This window comes from Theropithecus gelada, chromosome 13 (assembly GCF_003255815.1).
Source record: "Theropithecus gelada isolate Dixy chromosome 13, Tgel_1.0, whole genome shotgun sequence".
In the NCBI taxonomy this organism is placed as follows: Eukaryota; Metazoa; Chordata; class Mammalia; order Primates; family Cercopithecidae; genus Theropithecus; species Theropithecus gelada.
The window spans coordinates 105,705,259-105,724,694 of record NC_037681.1 but is presented as its reverse complement, the minus strand read 5'-3'; the positions used below and the strand labels follow the sequence as shown (position 1 = coordinate 105,724,694).

Below are 19,436 nucleotides of genomic sequence, written 5' to 3'. Positions count from 1 at the left end.
GCCTCTTACACTCATCTTATTTTTCACTTCAAAGAATGTTTATGCCTTATTTAAGCTCTCATTTTGATAGACAGAAAGTGCTCTACCTGGATTTCCCAGGGAACTAGAGCTTAGCAACATGGGCAGGGAGGAATCTTAGCTGAAATCACATATTCAGAAGCCGAATGGCCTGAGCTCTAATCCCAGTTTTGCCACTTACGAGTAGTGTGACCTTGGACCAGTCACATAACTCTATACCCTTGGCTTATTTCTTGATCTATAAAACAAGGCTGATAGCATTATCCATCTTGTAGGGATGTTGGGTGCTAGCAGGTGGGAAACACTTAGAATAGTGCCTGGTACAAATATTTGTTTTTATTTTGAGCAAAACTAAACATGCCCCCTGCCCTCTTCTTATCAAGCGTGTTGGTTTCTGTTCTCCAGAACAGAAATGGGGCAGTTAGCCTAGGTTCCCCCTCCTCCCTCTTGACTCCATATCCCACTTGTGATGGTTAATACTGAGTATCAACTTGATTGGATTGAAGGATACAAAGTATTGATCCTGGGTATGTCTGTGAGAGTGTTGCCAAAGGAAACTAACTTTTGAGTCAGTGGGCTGGGAAAGGCAGAATCACTCTTAACCAACCCTTAAATTGTGGGCACAATCTAATCAGCTGCCCATGGAGCTAAACTACAAGGAGGCAGAAAAATGTGAAAAGAGTGACTGGCCTAGCCTCCCAGCCTACATCTTTCTACCATGCCGGATGCTTCCTGCCCTTGAACACCGGACTCCAATTTCTTCAATTTTGGAGGTTGGACTGGCTGTCCTTGCTTCTCAGTCTGCAGATGGCCTATTGTGGGAAGTCGTGATCATGTGAGTTAATACTTAATAAACTCCTTTTTATGTGTATATATATCTATTCTGTTAGTTCTGTCCCTCTCAAGAACCCTGACTAACACACCACCAGTCCTGCTGGTCTGCCTTCTGGCTTCTAAACCCTTCTGACCACACGCATCACCCCAGGAGGCTCGACCCTCATCTCTCGTCCTCTAGGCTACTGCAGTTGCCTCTGTCCTTGCTTCCTCTTTAGCCCATCCCTCCCCTGCAGCCAAGGGAATCTTTCCATAACATTTCCTTCAGCAGCTCCTCAGCACTTACAGGATAAATCCAGTTTCCTCCTCATGGGCCCACAGCACCATGGGATGTGACCTCTGCCTCTCCTGTTGCTTTGGTGCTCATATTTCACACCACCTTAGTATTTTACATTCCCCGCTTCTGGGGTATAAAACACTCCCTTTCCCTGCTTTGACATGCATGCCTTCAGAATCCAGCTCCAACATCACTTCTGGGAGGCTTCCCCCATCCTCAACCCAGCCCCACCCCTGAATCTCTCCTGTCTCTCCCCTCTCACCACTCTGCATTAGAAATGTCTGTCCACCCTCTGAAGCTCTCTGGGAGGCAGGGACTGTTTCACTTGTTCATGGATCTCCTGAATCAAACATGGCAAAAACTCAATATAGACTGAATGCATTGAATTACAAGGAGGAAAAACCGAGGCCACATGTTATGGGCTGAATTGTGTCCCCTGTCCCCAAATCATATGTTGAAGTCCTAACTCGGCATCTCAGAATGTGGCTGTATTTGGAAATAGGGTCTTTAAACATGTGATAAGCTAAAATGAGGCCACTAGGGTAAGCCCTAATCCAGCATGACGGGTGTGTTTATAAGAAGAGATTTGGACACAGACAGACACAGAGGGAAGCCCATATAAAGACATAGGGAAAGAGTGTTCAGAAGAAACCAATCCTGCAGACACCTTGTTCTTAGACGTCTAGTCTTCAGAATTATGAGAAAACAAACTTCTGTTGTGTAAGCCACCCCATTTGTGGTACTTTGCTATGGTAGTCTCACAAAGTATACAGCATATTTCCTTGACATTTAAATTTAAGCACACCAAGTAATTTAAAAGCTAAAGTAACCTGTATTTCTTTCCAAAATAGTTTGTTTCTGTCATAAAATCCCCCAAAATCTTGATACTGCCGAAGTAATTCAATCGGAGGCTGAGAGCCATAGCGATCCAGTCTGGGCATGTTTAAATCATCAACAAAAATCACAATTCGTTTGTTTCCCGGTGCTCCTAGGGAAATAAAATGAATTTAATTTAAGAATTATGATTTTCCCCTAGAAAATGTAAGACAAAGCTAGGGTATGACTTTGGACTCAATGACATCCTATAGGTCATAAAGAGCTCAGTTCTGAGTCCTGCCCGGAGGAAGCGACTTCCTTCTGGCCCCACCCAGGCCCATGCAGGAAGATGTGCTCCTGGTCAGGACGTCCACGTTGTCATGCCAGGTGGCCCCTTATCCTCACTGTCAGGGCACAGTGGGGTGTGGCCTCTCTCCAGCAAGGAGTGAACCTTTCTCTGTCTCAGCCACTGCCCTCAGCAACTGTGTGGCTTAGGCATGAGTGAGGAACATCAGTTTCTTTCCATAGTAGGAAGAGGAAGAATGCCAAAGTTTCCTTTCATAAATGTCATCACGGCACCCTCAAAGGGAAAACAGATTAGACATTCAAAAGCATCCTGATCACATCAAAGGGAAATCCAGTGCAGTGGGGCTGCACAATGCCACATTTAAATAAATATACACACATTAGAAATACACACATTAGAAAAAGGAATGAGTGATAGCAGAGGAAAGAGAAACCTGACGGGCAAATGGCCATGTCTCTGCTGTTGGGATAATTACGGGAGGTGATTCCAAGGCAAACTGAGTGATTCACTCCATCCCGTGGCCCCCTGGAAGCCAAGTAGCAGGATGGGGGGGCAAGGAAGGGGTCTAAGAGAAACCTTTGTAAAAATCTGGGGCCCCTACCAGAAAATAGACTGGCATCTGTTGCCCCTTGCCTACCTGAGCAGGAGAGAGGGGACAGAAAGAGGAGGCAGTGAAGCAGCTGGCAGCACCATTGTTTGGCATGACAGGGCCTGCTAGATGGTGGGCAATGTGGGAGGCAGCCAAGCCTAAGCCCTGACTGGTGCACCACCCCAGAGACTGTGGACTGAGCAAGTGGGCCCCAGTTGCAAGAGGCTGCAGATGGACTGCTGGAGAGTGAGGGCTGAGGTCCTGACTCCCACCCTCAGGGAAACTTCCAGTGGTGAGGCCAATGCCTGACCTACAGTTCTTTTGGGAGTTGCTTACAAGAGCCCATTCCTGAAAGCCTGCCTCACAGACAGCATGGACACCACTCAGTGCCAGCTACAGAAGCAGGGACCAGCCACAGAGAGGCCCGTCTGAGCGCTGGTTAGAGAGAAGAAACTTGTCCTTTCCTTCTTCTTCTCCATTCCCTGCATACTCCAGCCTCCTACAGGGAGGGTGGGGAGGAGTGACGAGCATCCCATGACCCCTTCACCTCCAGTACGTACCTGCAGCCACAAACCTGGCTTATGACAGAGGAGAGGAGGAACTTTGAATTGGGTATTGGATTGAGGCTTAGACTGGCCCAGACTCCAAATGTCTGAAGGTGACCAGAAAGTTATGCTAGTTATCTAAGCAGTTAATAAGGGAGGGTGGGGAAGTTACCACAAAACCTAGCTGAAAGTACTGACTGAAGAAAAAACCAAAACAGTCTCATACTTATTCCTCACTGAGTTCAGATAACCCAGTGTGCCAAATATACAGAGGTTTGTTTATTTTAAATAAGGCGAAATCAGTGCATGTTGGAAGAACCTGGGTGGAGAGAGGGAGAGCCATGGAGAGGCAGAGATTGAAGATGTTCTGAGTTGAAGGTGATGATAGAAATAAATGACTTGCTTGGCAACACTAAGACATCTACATAGCTAGCATAAAAATGCCATCAACAGAATCACCTTTACAAGTAAATTAAGCAAATAAAATATCCAATTGTCATTTTATTACATGTACTATTTATGTCATTTATTAGCTTAATGAATAATTTCTGTGGGACAAACTAAAATAATGATTCTTACCTAGAATATTTTTTCTTTTTCTCTCCAGTTTTGACTCAATGATCTCCTGTGTCCTTGCAGATGAAGTTTGAGCAGAAAAATTCAGATAAACAGGGACATAACCAGCTGATTCTTGAATTTTATTTAGCAATCCTTTTGCAATCACAGACTTAAATTAAAATAAGTTAATTAATGTCACATCAATATAATCTCTTTCAGTTATATCTGTAATAATTTGGCACAATAAGTAAGAAACACGATAAAAAGAGAGAGGTTAAAGCTAGATTGAAATGTCTGCTTTCTCTTACTGGAGATTCCGTTTAGTTATATTTTTCAGAATCAAAGAGATATTCTAATCAGCACTATCTTAGCAAAAAGTTTTAATTTAATTTCATGCCAAAATCCATCTTGGCTACTCTTCAAGCCAATTTATGGAAAGAGTCACAGAAAGATGCAAATTTCTTTTAGAATAATTTTTTTGGGAAACAGTGAAATTTTATGTGGATTCTCCAAAACTTATAAGCCCAAATCATCAGTATTCCTCCCTCCATTCTACTTTAACAAAAAACCCCAGATAATCAAGGATACCATTGTTGTATCAGGTATAAGTGAACAGGCAGGAGGGGATGGGCTGATCTTTATCAACAGTCTTTTGGGAATGCAAACTCCTCTGGCCAGTTCCCATCCAACCAGTGCAGTGGCAGCCCGCAAAATACCAAGGAATAAAACATAAAAGCCCCTAAGCACAAATGCTGGCCTACAGGGCTCTCTAGTTCATACAGTATCAACTCCAAGAATGTATTCAGAAACCGGCAAACTTTAGAACAATTCCTAGGATCAATATAGATTCAGCATAACATTCTTCCTGCAAAAGCGCTAAAAGCTAAACAAAAATTCCTCTCAGAAATAATATTACTTCTGGTGCTAACAATTTTAAGTCCACCATGCCCTCACATTTGGAGAGGACTTCTTGTCTGATGTAAGTTTCCTACCTTGCCCACTCCAGTTATTCCAGTAAACAACACAGAATGCTTGACTGCCAGTAGTTTTTCCATTAGGTACCCATAGCGCACTGTGTCAGTTGTGGGGACAAGCATTTCAAAAAATGGAACATCTCGGTTGTATTTGAAGGTAGGTATGATTCGTTCCCAGGGATCCAACCGTTTGGTGTCAAAGTCCATATGAATGCTCCACAGATCACCAGAACTGGGAAGCTAAAGTACAAAATTAAATACCACTTTCAATAGGGAATAAGCAATATTGACACACAGTAGTAGATATATTTATATAGAAACAAAGGCAGTCAAAAAACCTAAATGGATTTGGATTTCTTTTTTCGTTGTAGATACATAGTTATTTAGGTATCTGAGACTAGTTATTTAAACCAAATCATGCAACACAATGCATGAAAATATCTGTTATAGCAATTATATTAAAACCCATGTCAGAATTGTAAAGCATTTTTAATTAAATTTAACATTCAGGGGCTTACTCTATGCCAAATACTATCTCTGATGCTGAGGACAAGTGCTGAATGAGATCCAGTCTCTGTCTTCAATGACCTGGTAATCCCCCTGAGGGACATAAGCACTTCAGTTAATACCCATGGGGAAATAAGGGCTCTAAAGGAGTTTATTACAATCACACACACACACACACACACATACACACACATGCACACACAGTGATGGCTCATTTCTACTTGCAGGGGAGTTATGGTGATGGATACAGATTCAGGAAGGCTTCCAGGGGTGGTAATGCTACAACTCAGACTTGAAGAACAAGCTGGAGTCAGATGGGCAAAAAAGGGATGGCATGGGGTGGGAAAGAACGGGTTCAGGATTCAGACTAAAAAAACAGGATTAGAAGTCTGATGCCATGGAAAATATGATGTATGCTGGGAAGCACGAGAGTGCTGCATACATTGAGATGAGGCTGGAAATACAGATGGGCCAAGTTTTAAAAGCTTTACTTATTAAAGATCTTAGAGCAACAGTTCAGTGTGGGATTCTAAGCAGGTAGGTAACATAATCAGATTGCATATCAGAAGTTTCATTCTGGCAGCTGTACAGAGCAATACTGCTTCAAGGTCATTTGACAGTGACTTTTAGTAAGAAATTCATTTTTCATTGTGACTCTGTACATACATATATATGTGTATCTACAAACAGGTAAAATATTTACCTCTACTATGTGCAATTCATTCTACTTTCTTTTTTTAAATTGTTATCCAGGATCAAAGGTTTTTTTTTTTTTTATTATACTTTAAGTTCTAGGGTACATGTGCACAACGTTCAGGTTTGTTACATATATGTTGGTGTGCTGCACCCGTTAACTCATCATTTACATTAGGTATATTTCCTAATGCTATCCCTCCTCCCTCCCCCACCCCACAATAGGCCCCAGTGTGTGATGTTCCCTGCCCTGTGTCCAGGTGTTCTCATTGTTCAATTCCCACCTATGAGTGAGAACATGTGGTGTTTGGTTTTCTATCCTTGTGATAGTTTGCTCAGAATGATGGTTTCCAGCTTCGTCCATGTCCCTACAAAGGACACGAACTCATCTTTTTTTATGGCTGCATAGTATTCCATGGTGTATATGTGCCACATTTTCTTAATCCAGTCTATCATTGATGGACATTTGGGTTGGTTCCAAGTCTTTGCTATTGTGAATAGTGCCACAATAAACATCTGTGTGCATGTGTCTTTATAGCAGCATGATTTATAATCCTTTGGGTATATACCCAGTAATGGGATGGCTGGGTCAAATGGTATTTCTAGTTCTAGATCCTTGAGGAATCGCCACACTGTCTTCCACAATGGTTGAACTAGTTTACAGTCCCACCAACAGCGTAAAAGTGTTCCTATTTCTCCACATCCTCTCCAGCACCTGTTGTTTCCTGACTTTTTAATGATCGCCATTCTAACTGGCATGAGATGGTATCTCATTGTGGTTTTTATTTGTGTTTCTCTGATGGCCAGTGATGATGAGCATTTTTTCATGTGTCTGTTGGCTGCATAAATGTCTTCTTTTGAGAAGTGTCTATTCATATCCTTTGCCCACTTTTTGATGGGGTTGTTTGATTTTTTTTCTTGTAAATTTGTTTAAGTTCTTTGTAGATTCTGGATATTAGCCCTTTGTCAGATGGGTAGATTGTAAAAATTTTCTCCCATTCTGTGGGTTGCATATTCACTCTGATGGTAGTTTCTTTTGCTGTGCAGAAACTCTTTAGTTTAATTAGATCCCATTTGTCTGTTTTGGCTTTTGCTGCCATTGCTTTTGGTGTTTTAGTCATGAAGTCCTTGTCCATGCCTATGTCCTGAATGGTATTGCCTAGGTTTTCTTCCAGGGATTTTATGGTTTTAGGTCTGACATTTAAGTCCTTAATCCATCTTGAAATAATTTTTGTATAAGGTATAAGGAAGGGATCCAGTTTCAGCTTTCTACATATGGCTAGCCAGTATTCCCAGCACCATTTATTAAATAGGGAATCCTTTCCCCATTTCTTGTTTTTGTCAGATTTGTCAAAGATCAGATAGTTGTAGATGTGTGGTGTTATTTCTGAGGGCTCTGTTCTGTTCCATTGGTCTGCATCTCTGTTTTGGTACCAGTACTATGCTGTTTTGGTTACTGTAGCCTTGTAGTATAGTTTGAAGTCAGGTAGAGTGATGCCTCCAGCTTTGTTCTTTTTGCTTAGGATTGTCTTGGCAATGCAGGCTCTTTTTTGGTTCCATTCTGTGGAAAGTAGTTTTTTCCAATTCTGTGAAGAAACTCATTGGTAGCTTGATGGAGATGGCATTGAATCTATAAATTACCTTGGGCAGTATGGCCAATTTCACAATATTGATTCTTCCTATCCATGAGCATGGAATGCTCTTCCATTTGTTTGTGTCAGCTTTTATTTCATTGAGCAGTGGTTTGTAGTTCTCCTTGAAGAGGTCCTTCACATCCCTTGTAAGTTGGATTCCTAGATATTTTATTCCCTTTGAAGCAATTGTGAGTAGGAGTTCACTCATGATTTGGCTCTCTGTTAGTCTGTTATTGGTGTATAGGAATGCCTGTGATTTTTGCACATTGATTTTATATCCTGAGACTTTGCTGAAATTGCTTATTAGCTTAAGGAGATTTTGGGCTGAGACAGTGGGGTTTTCTAAATATACAATCATGTCATCTGCAAACGGACAATTTGGCTTCCTCTTTTCCTAACTAAATACCCTTTATTTCTTTCTCCTGCCTGATTGTCCTAGCCAGAACTTCCAACACTATGTTGAATAGGAGTGGTGAGAGAGGGCATCCCTGTCTTGTGCCAGTTTTCAAAGAGAATGCTTCCAGTTTTTGCCCATTCAGTATGATATTGGCTGTGGGTTTGTCATAAATAGCTATTATTATTTTGAGATATGTCCCATCAATACCTAGTTTATTAAGAGTTTTTAGCATGAAGGGCTGTTGAATTTTGTTGAAGGCCCTTTCTGCATCTATTGAGATAATCATGTGGTTTTTGTCATTGGTTCTGTGTATATGATGGATTACGTTTATTGAATTGCATATGTTGAACCAGCCTTGCATCCCAGGCATGAGCTTTTTGATGTGCTGCTGGATTTGATTTGCCAGTATTTTATTGAGGACTTTTGCATCGATGTTCATCAGGGATATTGGTCTAAAATTCCCTTTTTTTGTTGTGTCTCTGCCAGGCTTTGGCATCAGGATGATGCTGGTCTCATAAAATGAGTAAGGAAGAATTCCCTCTTTTTCTATTGATTGGAATAGTTTCACAAGGAATGGTACCAGCTCCTCTTTGTATCTCTGGTAGAATTCAGCTATGAATCCATCTGGTCCTGGACTTTTTTTGGTTGGTAGGCTATTAATTATTGCCTCAATTTCAGAGCCTGCTGTTGGTCTATTCAGGGATTCAGCTTCTTCCTGGTTTAGCCTTGGGAGAGTGTAAGTGTCCAGGAAATTATCCATTTCTTCTAGATTTTCTAGTTTATTTGCGTAGAGGTGTTTATAGTATTCTCTGATGGTAGTTTGTATTTCTGTGGGGTCGGTGGTGATATCCCCTTTATCATTTTTTATTGAGTCTATTTGATTCTTCTCTCTTTTCTTCTTTATTAGTCTTGCTAGCGGTCTATCAATTTTGTTGATTTTTTCAAAAAACCAGCTCCTGGATTCATTGATTTTTTTGAAGGGTTTATTGTGTCTCTATCTCCTTGAGTTCTGCTCTGATCTTAGCTATTTCTTGCCTTCTGCTAGCTTTTGAATGCGTTTGCTCTTGCTTTTCTAGCTCTTTTAATTGTGATGTTAGGGTGTCAGTTTTAGATATTTTCTGCTTTCTCCTGTGGGCATTTAGTGCTATAAATTTCCCTCTACACACTGCTTTAAATGTGTCCCAGAGATTCTGGTATGTTGTGTCTTTGTTCTCATTGGTTTCAAAGAACATCTTTATTTCTGCTTTCATTTTGTTATGTACCCAGTAGTCATCCGGGAGCAGGTTGTTCAGTTTCCATGTAGTTGTGCAGTTTTGAGTGAGTTTCTTAATCCTGAGTTCTAGTTTGATTGCACTGTGGTTTGAGAGACAGTTTGTTGTGATTTCTGTTCTTTTACATTTGCTGAGGAGTGCTTTTCTTCCAACTATGTAGCCAATTTTGGAATAAGTGCGATGTGGTGCTGAGAAGAATGTATATTCTGTTGATTTGGGGTGGAGAGTTCTGTAGATGTCTATTAGGTCCACTTGGTGCAGAGATGAGCTCAAGTCATGGATATCCTTGTTAAGTTTCTGTCTCATTGATCTATCTAATGTTGACAGTGGGGTGTTAAAGTCTCCCATTATTATTGTGTGGGAGTCTAAGTCTCTTTTTAGGTCTCTAAGGACTTGCTTTGTGAATCTGGGTGCTCCTGTATTGGGTGCATGTTTAGGATAGTTAGCTCTTCTTGTTGAATTAATCCCTTTACCATTATGTAATGGCCTTCTTTGTCTCTTTTGATCTTTGTTGGTTTAAAGTCTGTTTTATCAGAGACTAGGATTGCAACCCCTCCTTTTTTTGTTTTCCATTTGCTTGGTAGATCTTCCTCCATCCCTTTATTTTGAGCCTATGTGTTTCTCTGCATGTGAGATGGGTCTCCTGAATACAGCACACTGATGGGCCTTGGCTCTTTATCCAATTTGCCAGTCTGTGTCTTTTAATTGGAGCATTTAGCCCATTTACATTTAAGGTTAATATTGTTATGTGTGAATTTGATCCTGTCATTATGATGTTACCTGGTTATTTTGCTCATTAGTTGATGCAGTTTCTTCCTAGCATCAATGGTCTTTACAATTTGGCATGTTTTTGCAATGGCTGGTACCGGTTGTTCCTTTCCATGTTTAGTGCTTCCTTCAGGAGCTCTTGTAAGGCAGGCCTGGTGGTGACAAAATCCCTAAGCATTTGCTTGTCTGTAAAGGATTTTATTTCTCCTTCACTTATGAAGCTTAATTTGGCTGGATATGAAATCCTGGGTTGAAAATTCTTTTGTTTAAGAATGTTGAACATTGGCCCCCACTCTCTTCTGGCTTGTAGAGTTTCTGCCGAGAGATCCGCTGTTAGTCTGATGGGCTTCCCTTTGTGGGTAACCCGACTTTTCTCTCTGGCTGCCCTTAATATTTTTTCCTTCATTTCAACTTTGGTGAATCTGGAGTTGCTCTTCTCGAGGAGTATCTTTGTGGTGTTCTCTGTATTTCCTGAATATGAATGTTGGCCTGCCTTGTTAGGTTGGAGAAGTTCTCCTGGATGATATCCTGCAGAGTGTTTTCCAACTTGGTTCCATTCTCCCCATCAGTTTCAGGTACATCAATCAGATGTAGATTTGGTCTTTTCACATAGTCCCATATTTCCTGGAGACTTTGTTCATTTCTTTTTACTCATTTTTCTCTAAACTTCTTTTCTTACTTCATTTCATTTATTTGATCTTCAATCACTGATACCCTTTCTTCCACTTGATTGAATCGGCCGCTGAAGCTTGTGTATGCATCATGTAGTTCTCATGCCATGGTTTTCAGCTCCATCAGGTCATTTATGCATCATGTAGTTCTCATGCCATGGTTTTCAGCTCCATCAGGTCATTCTCTATGCTGTTTATTCTAGTTAGCCATTTGTCTAATCTTTTTTCAAGGTTTTTAGCTTCTTTGTGATGGGTTCGAACATCCTCCTTTAGCTCGGAGAAGTTTGTTATTACCGATCGTCTGAAGCTTTCTTCTCTCAACTCATCAAAGTCATTCTCCGTCCAGCTTTGTTCCATTGCTGGAAAGGATTTGCGTTCCTTTTGAGGAGAAGAGGTGTTCTGATTTTTAGAATTTTCAGCTTTTCTGCTCTTGTTTCTCCCTATCTTTGTGGTTTTATCTACCTTTGGTCTTTGATGATGGTGATGTACAGATGGGGTTTTGGTGTGGATATCCTTTCTGTTTGTTTTTTTCCTTCTAATAGTCAGGACCCTCAGCTGCAGGTCTGTTGGAATTTGCTGGAGGTCCACTCTAGACCCTGTTTGACTGGGTATCACCAGTGGAGGCTGGAGAACAGCAAATATTGCAGAATGGGAAATGTTGCTGACTGATCCTTCCTCTGGAAGCTTCACCTCAGAGGGACACCCAGATGTATGAGGTGTTGGTCAGCCCCTACTGGGAGGTGTCTCCCAGTTAGGCTACTCAGGGGTCAGGGACCCACTTGAGGAGGCAGTCTGTCCGTTCTCAGATCTCAAACTCTGTGCTGGGAGAACCACTACTCTCTTCAAAGCTGTCAGACAGGGACATTTAAGCCTGCAGAAGTTTCTGCTGCTTTTTGTTCAGCTATGACCTGCCCCCAGAGGTGGAGTCTACAGAGGCAGAAAGGCATTCTTGAGCTGCGGTGGGCTCCACCCAGTTAGAGCTTCCTGGCTGCTTTGTTTACCTACTCAAGCCTCAGCAGTGGTGGACGCCCCTCCCCAAGCCTTGCTGCTGTCTTGCAGTTCAGTCTCAGACTGCTGTGCTAGCAGTGAGCGAGGCTCTGTGGGCATAGGACCCTGTGCGCCAGGCGTGGGATATAATCTCCTGGTGCGCCGTTTGCTAAGACTGTTGGAAAAGAGCAGTATTAGGGTGGGAGTGTCCCGATTTTCCAGGTACCATCTGTCACAGCTTCCCTTGGCTAGGAAAAGGAATTACCCAACTCCTTGTGCTTCCTGGGTGAGGTGATGCCCTATCCCGCTCTGTGGGCTGCACCCACTGTCTGACAAGCCCCAGTGAGATGAACCCAGTACCTCAGTTGGAAATGCAGAAATCACCCGTCTTCTGTATCGTTCATGCTGGGAACTGTAGACTGGAGTTGTTCCTATTTGGCTATCTTGGAACCTCCTCAATTCACTCTACTTTTTATTCTATTTTTTTTTTTAAACCTCAAGGTATAACATAACCTTTTTTGTCAAATATTGAGTCTATTTTAGAGAATTTCATATATATAAATATTAATATAACCACCCTAGATTAAAATATAGAACATGTACAGCACCTCAGAAGGCTTCTTTCTTCCACTTCTTTGTCAATATTAGTTTGTCTATTTGATATCCTTTCACCAATGCCACACTCTGAATTGCTGCTGTTTCATTGCCTTGAATTATTCAAGTCATGTAGTTTAAGTCCTCCAAATGTGTGTTCCTTCAAGATTATCTCAGTTATTTGACCTTTTTGTATAAATTTTAGAATGAGATTGTCAGATTTCATGGAAAAATTTTGTTGGGGATTTTGGGACTGAAGTTGCCTGGAATCTTCAAAATATTTTGGAAAGAACTGATAACTTAATAAAAGTATCTCAATCCATGAACATAGTATATCTCTTCATTTATACAGATCTTTTAAAATTTCTCTCAACAATGTTTTGTACTTTTCAGCAGAGGTCTTTCACATCATTCATTAATTTATTCCTAAGTAGTTGGTATTTTGTTACTTTTATAAATGGTATTCTTTTAAATTTTCATTCATTAACTCTTTGTAGACCTTATATCCAAGGGCCTTACTAACGTACTTATTAATTGTAATCATTTATTTGTAGATATTTTAGGATTTTCTACATATTCAGTCATTTTTTTCTGCAAATAATGACTATTTTACTTTTTCCTTTCCAAAGTTTATATGTTTTATTTCTTTCTCTTGCCTTATTGCACTGGTTAGACTCTCCGATATAGTGTTTACTGAAAGTTGTGGTAGAGGATATTTCCTTTTTAAAAACTGGGTTGTGACCCTTTCACTTGATTTCATGACCAATTAATAGATTGTGACCTTTAACTTTAAAAATACTGGTAGAGAGGGTGAATTAGATATGACTGGAGCAAAATCAAAGGAATAATAAATAGGATATTTTAATAGCTCATGGAAGAAATAATAAGAATCTGGGTTATCCAAAGGCAGCAAGGATGAAGACAAAAAGACATATTTAAAAAAAATACTTAGGTGATAAAATTTATTGAATACTGACATATTATTTAATTTATATTCTATATTCAAATATTGCCATTTTTTCCAATAATATAATTTATAGCTATAATTTTCCAAGTCTAAGATCCAATCCAGGATCATGCATTGCATTTAATTATCTCTCTTTAGTCTCCTTTTATTCAGAAAAGTCTCTCAACTTTGTCTCTTATGACATAGATATATTTGAAGAATATAGTCCAGTTTATTTTACAAAATATTCATTGGTTTGGGTTTTCCAGGTGTAACCTCATGATTAGATTCAAGTTATACATTTTTGAAATAAATATCACAGAAGCAAGATTACATCTTTCACAGTGCCCCATATTAGGAAGCAGGCACAGGTTTGCCTTGATGTTAGTTAAGTTAAATTGATCATGTAGCTAAGGTGCTGTTTACACGTGTTTTTTTTTTTTTTAAGTAAACACTTAGAAACTATGTAAATACTGCTTATCATGAAATCTCTACCCACTAATTAAGTTAAATTGATCATGTAGCTAAGGTGCTGTTTACAAGTTTGTTTTTTTAGCTTGTTTTGTTTTGTTTTGTTTAGTAAATACTTAGAAACTATGTAAGTACTGCTTATCATGAAACCTCTACCCACTAATTTCAGTATTCATTGATGATTCCTGCCTAAATCAATTATTACAATAATGGTTGCAAGGTGATGACTTTCTAACTTTATCCATTATTTCTTCTGCGTAGGTTAGTTTGTATTAGCTATAAGAAAGAGTTTTTCTTTCTTCCCTACTTATTTATTTAGTCATGCATATTTTTATTATGAGTATGGATTTTTATTTTTATTTTATTACAGATTTTTATTTTACTAAAAGGGTTATGATCCTATACTATGATTATTGATTTTGATGCTTAAATCTATCCAGTTTTTACCAGTGGAAGTCTCTTCAAACTGCCTTCTGTGTTCTTTTGACATGTCACATCATTCTTTGAGCACTTTTTTACTATGCAACATAAAAGAGTTGTTTTGTATTTTCCCTGATCCAGTCTTGAAATCAACTATTTTACTAAGAATTGCTCATTTTCTTTAGTGGAGGATGACAATAGTATTTAAAAATAAGTATACCAGATATGCTCATTGCTGCTATCAAGGTGTCTTTGTGTCTAGTTCCTTTCAGCACACGGACTAGAAAATTACATGTATATAAAATTTTATATGTATATAAAAATTTATATATATAAAATGGACTAGAAAATTGATCTATACACATATCAATTTTCATACATTTACTTATTTATTTAAAGACAGAGCCTTGCTCTGTTGCCCAGGCTGGAGTGCAGTGGTAAGATCATAGCTCAGTGCAGCCTCAAACTCCTGGGCTCAAGAGATCCTCTTGCCTCAGCCTCCTGAGTAGCTAGAACTACAGGTGTGCACCATTGAGCTTGGATACTAAAAAATTTTTTTGTAGAGACAGGAGTCTTGCTATATTGCACAGGCTAGTCTCAAACTCTTGGCCTCAAGTGGTCCTCCTGCTTTACCCTCCTAAAATACTGGGATTACAGGTGTGAGCCATGTGCCCAGGCAATTTTCATACAATTACATGTATGTATGTTAACATTTTGAATATCAATGAGTACTGAGACCTGCTATTCCAATCCAATAAAACAGAGTGCATTCTAATTTTTCTCCCTCCATATTTTTAAATCCCGTCTCTAACAGTGAGAAATTCATTGCCATTATTCTCAATATATTTACTTATTTAGTCAATCTTAGAATATATACCAAGTACATTCCAGCAATTCAGAATAGCTAACCAATCACACTGTTATTTTCACACTGTGAAAAATAAATTTACTGACTAGAATTCAATAGTTGTTTACAGTAGAGAGTTTTTATATACTTACACATCTTACTTTTTTAATATGACTAGGAGAGGGCTCCTGACTTAAAAAATATGATAAATGTTATCTATGGTTAGAAAAACATGAATACTTTTAGGAACCAGCTTAGTGTATAAGTTATATTTTCAATAGAACTAAAGTTTTTAAAGTTTTAATCTTAAAATTTAATTTTAATGATTCAGAATTATTATGCTAAAATGTAATTTATTTGGTTCTTACCCTGGCATCAGGATTATCATCAAATTGTGTTCTAATAAATGTATCAAAAGAATCCCAATAGTTTTCGGTTAGGTTTCCACCCAAAGACCACAAATAACAGAATACAAAAGTCTGACATAGTATAGTGTTCAGTTTTGTTTGTTCCTGAAAGAATAAAGAGAAACAGACTTAATATTTTATATATAAACATAAAAAGAATCCTAAGCTGCAAAGTGTAAAGGTATTTTTCTTTCATTTAGACTAACACATTTTTAAATGGGCACAGTGTATGTTTCTTACACTTCATGCAATGGTTCACAGAGTAGTGTTTTCTTATAGTTATATATTATAATCACTGATGAGAAAATGAATGAGAAGGAATATGTAGGGAAAAAAAGTCCAAGTTTGCCTTTCAACTGATTATTATAATTTTTAAAATACCTGCATGAAGGTATGTAAGCAGATTGAGAATATCTTGTATTGGGAATATGTTGTAGACTGTAAGAGAATTCAAAATTGAGTAGAGGAATAAACTATACATGCTAACGTTCCTTGTAGCTTTGAGATTCTATGAATGTAATCATAGCTATTAGTCCCCTGAAAAAGTAACTTAAAAATCAAATGGTTATATTTTAGAATGGAGTCATTTCTTTGCAAGGAATTTATACAATAATCTAATTTTTCTAACTTCATAGCAGTAAGAAAACTCTTCATACCATTGCCAAGTTAACTCCATCTTTCCCAAGTATCAAGGACTCCAATAAGCAACAGAGTGTAGTAACTTTGCTGATGTCCACTTGTGGAATTGCTTGGCTGCACTTTTTATTGATAAAATGTAAACCTTCATCAACATAACGTTGGAAAAGATTTAATATATATTCTTGGGTTTCCTCATTCAGCTGAAAATGAAACAAATGATAGTTTAGCAAGACCTGATAAATACATAATTCAGTTTAGAATTGGGTTGGTTAAAATCTGGATATTTCTATATATTCAGTGATCTTTAGACCAAAGGCTATAACTATCACAACATATTAAACAAATTAAATTTTAAGGAAACCTTTTATGACTGGGAAGGGATACATGGGGGAAATTATGGGTAGTTGATTGCATTCTATTTCTCGGTCTGGCAATGGGTTCAGAGGTGTTAATTTCATAATTATTTCTTAAGCTGCCAATACATAAAATATTTAAAAGTGAATTCAATCCTTCTCACTACTCTTATTCAACTTTGTCCTGAAGTCCTAGCTAATGCAATAGGACAATAAAAGGAAATAAAAGGTGTACAGATTGGGAAGGAAGAAGTAAAACTGTCTTTGTTCACAAATAACATAATTGTCTATGTGGAAAATCTACCTAAATTGACAAAACAAAACAAACAAAACTGGAACTCATAGGTAATTATGGTAAAGTTGCGGGATATGAGGTTAACATATACAAGTCAATCATTTTCTTATACACCAGCAAGGAGCAATTGAAATTTGAAATTAAAAATACAATACAATTTACATTAGTGCCAAAAATAAATTAATTATAAATATATCAAAATATGTACTAGATCTATATAAGACAAGCTATAATACTCTGATGAAAGAAGCTAAAGAACTACTAAATAAATAGAGAGAAATACCACATTCATGGGTAGGAAGACTAAATAGTCTTATGATGTCAATTTCTCTGATGTTATCTATAAATTTAACAAAATCTCAGTCAAAATTTCAGCAAGTTACTTTGTGGATTAATTGACAAACTGATTCTAAAGTTTATATGGAAAGGCAAAAGACCCAGAATAACCAACACAACAATGAAGAAAAAGAACAAAGTTGAAAAACTGACACTACCCAACTTCAAGACTTACTATACAGCTGCAGTAATCAAGACAGTGGGTTATTGGTGAAAGAATGGACAAGTAGATCAATGGAACAGAATGGAGAGCACAGAAATAGACCTACATAAATACAGTCAATTGATTTTTAACAAAAAAGCAAAGGCAATCCGATGGAGAAAGGACAGTCTTTTCAACAAATGGTGCTGGAACAACTGGATATACACATGCAAAAAAACGAATTTAGACACAGACCTTATACCTTCCTAAAAATTAATTGAAAATGGATTATAAACGCAAAACACAAAATATGAAGTTTTTAGAAGATTACAGGAGAAAATCTACATGACTTTGGGCTTGGTAATGACTTCTTAGGTATGACACCAAAGGCATCATCCATGAGGGAACAAACTGGTAAGTTGAATTTCATTAAAATTAACTTCTACTCTGGGAAACACACTGTTATGAGAATAGAAGATGAAATATTTATACAATGTGAAGATTGTAAAAAAAAATATCCAATGCTAAAAAGAAATAAGTTACCAAACCACAGAAAGACATGGAAGTACCTTAAATGAATATTACCAAGTAAAAAGAAGCCAGTCTGAAAAGGCTATGTACTATACGATTTCAACTGTATGACATTTTAGAAAAGGTAAAACTACAGAGATAGTAAAAAGGTCAGTGGTTGCAGGGGTTAAGGGATGGGAGGAGGGATGATATTCAGAAGGTAGATCTCAGAGGATTTTTAGAGCAATGAAACTATTCTGCCTGATACTGTAATGGTGGAAACATGACACTATGCATTTTTCAAAACCCATAAATTGTACACAAAGAGTGAACTCTAACACAAAGTATGCACTTTGGTTAATAATAATGTACTAATACTGGTTCACCATTTATGCAGTGTAAATAATAGGTGAAACTGTTTGGGGGTGAGGGAGTACATGGGAACCCTCATTTCTGTTCAATTTTTCTATAAACTTAAAACTGCCCTAGGCATAAAAATATCTGCTAATTTTAAAAAAGTGAATTCAGAAAAGTTAAAAGTCTTAAGGTAGCCAATGATAAACTCTCAATTCTGAGAATTACTGTCTTTAATAAGGTACTCTGAGACTAGACCATAATATTCTTAAAATGTTCATGCAAAGAAAGGAGGAAAACAATAGTTTTCCGGCTCATCTTTGGAGGGGGAGAGGCAGAGACGAAGACGGCTTATTTGGAGTAGGGGATGAGATGTGGGGGAAACATCTCAAAGGACTACTTGTTCAGCTAAGCTAAAGAGAAAAATTCTGTGTTAGAATGGAGAAGCTACAGAAAGTAGTATGAAACTGATTTGTTTTGAATAACAATGTATAAGCTTTTCTTCAATTTGGGTGGAATTGTACCTCTGAGGTTAGAATGTGTCTTAGGTCTCGCACCTACAATTGGGGTAGGATGTAAATGGGTTTTCTTTTATCTTTGGCTGTCATAGGTGTTAGGGGCTCTGAAAATCCAAAAACAATGACAGTTAGGGTCTAGACTTAAATATTCTTTTTCTTCCTTTTGGTTCTGTTTTATTACTCCCAAGCTTTCTGCAAAGTCTCAATGCCTCAGGCTGTTGAAGTTGTGTTTTTAGGGACTCACAAAAGTGGCTTGTGTTTCAGTCTGGGGAGAAGCCAGACAGAATAGGCAGGAGGAAGTGTGAGTAGGCCGGCTGGCAGGCTGGGGTAACAAGAAATGAGGACAGATTTGGGGAGTATATAAACATTCCTGGAGGATTCTAGGAATCCATAGGGAGGACTAGGTAAAATAATGAAGTCCCCTCAATCAAGCACCATGAGTCCTTAACATATTGTTATTTGTGCACTAGAAGGCAACGTGAGTCCTGACAGATGGAGATATTGGGGAATATCTGATTGCACTTACATTTTTAGAAATACCCTTCATCCAAGTTTTAACATAAGGCATCCATTTCAGTTCTTCAGGATCCACAAACACCATTCCACATCGACTGACAGTTGCAGGGGAGGCAACCCGCAGATCTTGCACCTAAAGTTGAAGAAAGTTGAGCAGGAAACCGCTAATATGATACTTCCTTATTTCTCCAACTTCAGTGTTCACACTTATAAAATGATTCACACTTTTAAAGTCTAACTTA

General features: G+C 38.4%; 1 protein-coding gene across 1 annotated transcript in view; it reads right to left on the bottom strand.

Moving 5' to 3' along the window:
• DNAH6 (dynein axonemal heavy chain 6) overlaps positions 1-19,436 on the bottom strand; it is a 326,626-nt gene that overhangs the window by 160,477 nt on the left and 146,713 nt on the right. Inside the window, exons 35-40 of the mRNA XM_025353865.1 lie at positions 19,205-19,327; positions 16,188-16,370; positions 15,493-15,636; positions 4,937-5,158; positions 3,966-4,113; positions 1,960-2,117 (exon numbers count right to left, since the gene is read on the bottom strand). Of these exons, the coding sequence (XP_025209650.1) occupies positions 1,960-2,117; positions 3,966-4,113; positions 4,937-5,158; positions 15,493-15,636; positions 16,188-16,370; positions 19,205-19,327 (978 nt within the window). The remainder of the gene's footprint in view (positions 1-1,959; positions 2,118-3,965; positions 4,114-4,936; positions 5,159-15,492; positions 15,637-16,187; positions 16,371-19,204; positions 19,328-19,436) is intronic.